Source organism: Cynoglossus semilaevis, chromosome 5 (genome assembly GCF_000523025.1).
Source record: "Cynoglossus semilaevis isolate Cse_v1.0 chromosome 5, Cse_v1.0, whole genome shotgun sequence".
Taxonomy (NCBI): Eukaryota; Metazoa; Chordata; class Actinopteri; order Pleuronectiformes; family Cynoglossidae; genus Cynoglossus; species Cynoglossus semilaevis.
Window position 1 is genome coordinate 16,907,901 of NC_024311.1, and position 6,945 is coordinate 16,914,845.

Genomic DNA, 6,945 nt, shown 5'->3' on the forward strand with positions numbered 1-6,945 from the left:
CGAAAGAGTTGTTCTACATTTCTACCGCTACATCTACGTCTTCATTTCCCAGTGCAGTGAGGCGATATACGAATGCATTTTTATCTAACGACAATGTGTTTGATACTGATAACGCGTTGAATTCCAACAACAGCAACTCAGAAACAGACAAAGAGAACGCCCACGAAAGTCACTTTTGCGCAGTATATAATAGAGATATGTATACGTACATACGTTATACAAGGGCAACCTATAAGAGTATTAGTATTTAGTAATTATCAGACCCACGTGGCAGGTGCATGTGTTGTTTACCGATGCTTACCAACTGATATCTTAGTAAAGACGGTTGAAAAGTCTTACCTTTATCTGTGAAAATCATCCTGGGTAAATACTGGGTGGATTTCGCCATGACACCCATCAGGAAAGATAAAAATATGGAGAGGGTGAGATGCAAGTGTTCCATGTTCGACTTGCTGTTCAAATTGAGAGTAAAGACGAAGTGACGCCGCCAGGCTTTTTTTTTTTTGTACCGCCTTGTTGGGCTGTATCCAATTAAGCGCCTCCATTAAATGAATTGATGAAATGAATGATTTACAATGTTGTTTAATGTGATTATTATATTCATATACAATAACAGCGACATCATTAATAATAATAATAATAATTAGAATTTATCTTTTTGCATATGTAATATATCACAGTAAAACAAATTACTGTCGGTTGATGATTTATGTATATTTACTATATTCTTATAAAGAAATATGCAGTATAATAAAAGTTGTTGGATAAATACTATGACACGAACTGCAACCCATAATAAATTGGTATCTTAAGACGTTATTTATATTCTCCTTAAAATCCGGCAAATACAATCACTGTGTCGAATGACATCAACTAGTAGTTGAACAGAAACAGTACAAGTATGAAGTTTGAAGTTTAAATTCATTAAAGTCTTTAAAAAATTTTCCTAATTACACCATTTAACAAAAAACGACTACTTAACAATATTCATCCGCTCAACTCTTTACCAACTTCTGACTGTCATATAATTTTAAATGGTAATGATGTCTCATTCGGCACTAGCGCCCCCCGGTGATCACTAAAGTTTTTCTAAATGTGATTCTAATTTTTGGATAGTAGTATCTCGGTTTTGTTTTTTTTATTTACTGCAATAATTTGTTTTGGTTGAACAGCTGTTTTTCTTTTTTTATTTACTGCAATAATTTGTTTTAATTCATTTTTCTTCCACTAGGTGGCAGCAGATGGCAATACAACTTGTTAAAGAGGCTCAGCAGAGCTGTACCAGAAGATCAACCAGCAGGCATCGAGGGACACACACCCTCGATGCCTGCTGGTAAATCAGCGTCGGGTTCACAGACCACGTCCAGGTTCCACGTCGAGTGAGTAAAGTGTGATTTGTGATGTGGATTTTGGTCAAGGTTTCGTTGTTGTGGTGCACCATGGGATTTTTCCAATGTAAAATGTGTCTTGTGGTCCAGAAATGTTGGGAAACACTGATGTCACAAGTTGCTTGTGTACGAAATAAGTTACTGTTACCACAGTTTGCAAACCAGCCAAAACAATAAACAAAACTTTAGGTCAAGTCACGAAAATGCCACGGAAAAAAATAAATCATAGACCACAGTGTACAGTTTAATTCAGTCTTTTACTCTTTAATCTGGCGCTTTATTGGAAGTTTGAGCTAATGAAAAGAAACATGTTTTGTGTTTAGACGGATCTGTGTTTTAGTTGTTTGCTGGGAAAACAAACTACGAAGATACTTTTTAAATCTAAACAATTTAAAAACCATATATATATATATATATATAAATGCATATACACAATATATATACATATATAGAAAAAGCAGATATTTACTGGCCTGCCTGCGGTCCGGGTCAGTCTCCCATTGATGTTGTGGGGAAAAATAGAAGAAAATAATTAGGAAAAAATGAATAAAACCAAAATATAATTAACATTTACAGTTAATAAATTTGACTCATCTTTGTTAACGTATGTTGTGGGTTTTAATTACCAAATGTTAAACACATGTAATTAAGGCTGCTCAGTTAAAACAAAGAAAATGTTGTTGTTGTTGTTGTTTTTTTGTTTTTTTTGCCCTTTTGTGTGAATGGTTCAAATGAGGGCCATCTAAACTATAAACAGAACCAACAGAATGACCGTTACATCGATAGGTGTTTGAAAAGTGGACGAGTGACTCACTCTTTTGTTCACGTAACCTTGCAGTGAAGGTGTGGGCGGAGGAGCCACGACAGTGATGTGTGTATGAGACCAACACTCTGAGTGTCATCACCAAATGTATTTCACCTCACTGAATGTTACGGCGCACATGTTTTAGACATCGTGAATGAAACTAATGGTGCTTTATTTTCTTTCTTTTTTTCACTAATACTGTTATAGGAACACAGCAGAGTGAGGCTTCGTTACGTTGTTAGACAAAGAGAACATGTTCCTCTGTCAGTAATCACTGATCACTACTGAAGCGTGTCAGGTTTGCCAGAGTGGAGTAAAAGATGATGTTGTTGCAGCGTTCATAAACACAGGCTTCAACACCTGGAAAGGAGGAAATTGCCTTCTGCTCCGTCACATGACCCTCAGACTGTTGTGATTTTTACTCTACTTTACATATTTATATATTCATTTGCATTGTCTGGATGCATCTGGGATGAGTGAAGGATATAAAGATTTTTTTTTATAAATTGATTCAGTTTTTATCAATCCTCACAAAATGTGTATTTTTGTGGGAAAAAAGTCCTACTATGTCATGACAGATTTTGTTAGTATATACTTTGTAGCCTTTTTTTTTAATGTGTTTTTTTTGTATATGTATGTGTAGGACATATAGGCTGAGGTGTCAAATATTCATGGAACGGCTGAGATATAGTCAAAAATGATGGGGTTTTGTCAACAGTGTTAAAGGATGAGCTATAAAAAATCTCACCAGAGGCTCAGAGTGTGTGTGTGTGTGTGTGTGTGTGTGGCTGAACGCGGGCTCAGTCGGCAGATGAAGCTATTGGCTGAAAGGCTTCATGTCCCTGCGTACTGCTGAGGACTGCTGTGCTCATAAACTGCCTTCAGACTGACTCCACTCTCACATCCAACTGTGTGGGGCCATGTCGCAGTACACGCTGGGAGGTAGGAGCACGTCTACGTTCTTCTGCTCTAGTCGTTTGTATTTTTTTATATTCTATTTTTTACATAGCTTGATTCCTTACAGTTTATTACTTATTAAAGATGTGTGATACATCCAGTGGGTGACTTTGGCAGCTGGACAGGAGCAGGAACAGGCAGTTAAACCTGGACGCTCTCTGACACCTGAGGATTTAATTAACAGCAAAGTGAAGCCTCATCCATTCATGTTTGTTTTTAGATAACTTTGTATGAACAAAGATTATTATTTTTTGACACCCATAAAATCTCTAGACCAGGATGAGCTTTATACATTTATCTTGTCATCACTAAAAAAACAAAATTTTAATTATTCTGTGTTAATGATGTGATGCAGTTTATCAGCAGCCTGTGAGAAAAAAAGAACAAAAACAAAAACTGAATTCTTCGTATTTCCTTGTTTCCCCGGGATCGTCACTGTCTGGCTGCTCAGTCTGACTCATGTTTTGGAGGAAACCCCTCAGCTGTTCCTTTCTGTTCTGCTGCAGCATTCAGCTGATCTCTGTGCTTTCATCTCCTAATGGAGGCTGCGTGCTGCTGATTCTGCACATGTACTTAAGGAGAAACACTTTCCAAACCTCACAACGATTTAATTACAATGACTTATTCTTGTCAGAAGACATTTTCAACCCTGTGTTTGTCTGCGTGTGTGCATTAGTTTTCGTGTTCTTTTAGAAGTAATAACAGTTTATGAACGATGGCTGTTTATAGCAGCAGCAGTTTTAATGTTACTATAAAATTGTTTTTTGTTTTTTTTCTGAGTAAGTGATTTTCCTCTGCGTTGTTTGCCTTGCAAAGGTCGCTGGCTGAAGCTCACAGCTTTGCAACCTTGTTTTCACCATTATCCTCCAGTGTGTCTGATGCATGAGTCATCTGAATACACCCTCATTATCTGGGAATATATGACCACCGGGGTCCAGCGTTCACAGCCTGCTCTCACTTACCACTGGATGTGTAATGCACCTGGTTTCCTCACACCTACGACTCGTGTTCGGATTTTGACTTTTGATGTTGATGTTGTTTTTGGTGTGTGGTTTGTTTTTGTTTTTTTGTTTTTTTGGTGGTGGTGGTGGTGGGGGGGGGTAAATCGAGCACATTGGAAATTATTAACATTGACAATTTTTTTGACATTGTGAAAAGAGCCTCCCATATATGGGAATAACAATATGTGAGAATAATGTGAAATTTAAAAACTTTTAATCGTGACCTTTTTTCATACATTGATATTAAAAATTGTTGTTGATATTTAGTAAATTAGCAATAATTAATGGATGTTCTCGCTCTTTCAGTCCAATCCAAGCTAATCTAATGTAGCCTAGCCTAGCCTTAAATTGCCGAATTGAATTGAATCGAATCGTCCTCACATGTGCCTAAATCAGGTACAAACACACACACTTCTTTTTGCATTTTGTGAGACATACTTTATTCCTTAACAATTCCTAAACCCTGACTGAGGGGGAAACGTCCCCACAAAGAAAAATGTCTCCTCAACAATAGTGTTGTTTTTTTCTTTGTCCTCACAAGTATACCTATACAGCAGGTACACACACACACACACACACCAAATAAACACAGCAATGACAATATCATTAATGAGTTGCCAATTTCCTCTCTAACTGAGTCAAGGTCGGAGGAGATAATGTTTACTCAGATTCCCCCGCGGTGACAGATTACAGTGTCAGGTATCGCTCCCAAACAAAAACACTGTCTGTGATCAATGTGGAACAGCATCAGAGACTGGGAAATATGATTACAGAAGTCTAAGACAAATTCAAGTTTTGAAAATCAATCTTTGGAGTCAGGAGACGTTTAATAAAAGACAAAATGTTCTTTTTAACCAGAAAGATGATTTGGTTTGTAGAATGATTGAATAAATAAAGTTTCCGTGATGGTTTTAAACCACATGAAAATGAGAAAGACAAAAGTCATTCTCTGGTGTCAGCGTTATGACTTGAAGGTCGTATTTGGAGTTGAAAAATTTGAAAAGTTGAAAAAGCCTCAAATCCTCTTTCAAGTTTCAAATCCTGACTGTGTTTTTTTTTCTTCTCTCTGTGTCTCTGCTCTAGTCCACCTGCAGATCCTGCTGGCCGTGGGCCTGGCAGTCTTCTGCTACTGTCTGGTTCTTGGTTGTATCCTCTGCTGTCGTCGGAGGAAGGGCGTTAAATCCGACGACAAGGAGGCCGCTTCAGTCTCTCCCTCTCGTCCGACGTCCGAGAGCGTGACCGTGGCGTTGACTCTGTCCGCGTGCACACAGCCCGTGAAGCAACAGTACGAAGAGCTCGACGGAGACGTGTTGGAGTTCCCTTCGTCTAAAAGCAGCTCCTCTCCCTCAGAGGATGACCTCACTTCTCTGCCCTTTGACCCCACCTCTACTGGGTCGGCCGAGCTCGTACAGCCCCCGGGCTCGTCCTTTCCCCTGCGACGCCTCAGTTCCCCAGCTGTTCCCGTGTCCCTCAGTAAACCTCAGAGTCACGGCAGAGCCTCCTTGCCCTCCATCACTAAGATGAGTCTCGTGTCCAAATCCCGTCGGTCCACGGGTCGTCGCAGCACCGTGAGCACTGAAAGTTTCCTGTACGGGGAGAACAGTCGACTGACAGCGGCGGGCCGTCAGGACCAGCCATGTGACTCACAGTATGGCGCCAACGCTCCCTCCATCCACCCGAAGGCCACTCCTCTGCTGCACTTCTCCCTGCTCTTCTCCTCCGTCTATGGCACCCTGGTGGTCAACATCCTGGGGCTCTTTGGGGCCAGTCGAAGACGCAGCGGGGTGTCTGTCAGAGTCAGCCTCCCGCCTCTCTGCCCCACCCCTCAGCAGATCGCCTCTCGACGCCGCAGCTTCAGCCCGGACCTCCAGAGCCAGAGCTTTGTGCTGCAGGTGGGCTCCGCGGAGGAACTGCGCCGGTGCACGCTGAGACTGGCCGTCTTCAGCAGGGAGTTCTCGGGCCTCAGAGAGGCCGCTCTGGGGGAGGTGGAGCTGCCGTGTGAGCAGATGGACTGGCAGCCCGACGTCACCACCACGTACACCAGGCAGCTCAGTCCGACCAAAACCAAACTGAAAAAGGTACAAGTGTGAGTTTGAGGTTTACCAACAAAGGTTTTATTATCAACTCAAACACAAGGAAACAATTAAACAAAAAGACAGTTGGCAGTGTGTGCATATGCTAACATGTGTATTGACTGTATATTAGAGCAGCGATAATTGGAGGGAGGTTGAAATATTTGGACATTGTTAAAATACGATGCAGTTCTATCGGATTAATTTCTTAAATTAACGCATTCATTTTGATTTGTTTTTGCAGAAAGGGATGAAATCAGTTTTGACATTTTGTTGTGATAGAAGGAAACTTTGATGAGTCAGAACAGATGTTCACAGAACATTTCTTCACATAACACCTAGACAATTCAGTTGATTACAATTAGGGCCGCACAGTGGAGAAGTGGTCGGAGCTCTTGCCTTACAGCCAGTAAATAATCATTTTGTTGTCAGTCACTGCTAAGACTGACTCCAGGCCCCTCCCCTGAGCCGTTCTCTAAGAGGTGGGAAGACGAATGATCGACAATTAGATTAGATTTGAGTTGAAGTGAAGTGAGCTCAGATGATCTGAGATGTTCAATCCCTCAGATGATTCAGAAATCTATTTATCGTCCCTTTAAGTGCTCGTGTCCACTGAAGGACCTTTCAGATTCAGTGAATCTGATGTGGTGAATCACTGACGTCCTCTTTGATTTCGTTTCTCGTGTCTTTGAAGATCTTCTGCTCACATTTTTACATCCTTC

General features: G+C 40.7%; 2 protein-coding genes across 3 annotated transcripts in view; one reads left to right on the forward strand and one right to left on the reverse strand.

Moving 5' to 3' along the window:
* LOC103379313 (semaphorin-7A) overlaps positions 1-494 on the reverse strand; it is an 11,330-nt gene extending 10,836 nt beyond the window's left edge. For both annotated transcript variants that reach the window (XM_008310826.3, XM_017032335.2), the window contains exon 1: positions 340-494. In XM_008310826.3, the coding sequence (XP_008309048.1) occupies positions 340-442 (103 nt within the window). In that variant the 5' untranslated portion in view covers positions 443-494. The remainder of the gene's footprint in view (positions 1-339) is intronic.
* A 686-nt stretch (positions 495-1,180) lies between these two features.
* The window catches only part of LOC103379329 (synaptotagmin-5), a 9,196-nt gene continuing 3,431 nt past the window's right edge, over positions 1,181-6,945 (forward strand). Inside the window, exons 1-4 of the mRNA XM_008310845.3 lie at positions 1,181-1,379; positions 2,227-2,298; positions 2,401-3,135; positions 5,235-6,229. Coding sequence (XP_008309067.1) covers positions 3,114-3,135; positions 5,235-6,229 — 1,017 coding nt within the window. The 5' untranslated portion in view covers positions 1,181-1,379; positions 2,227-2,298; positions 2,401-3,113. The remainder of the gene's footprint in view (positions 1,380-2,226; positions 2,299-2,400; positions 3,136-5,234; positions 6,230-6,945) is intronic.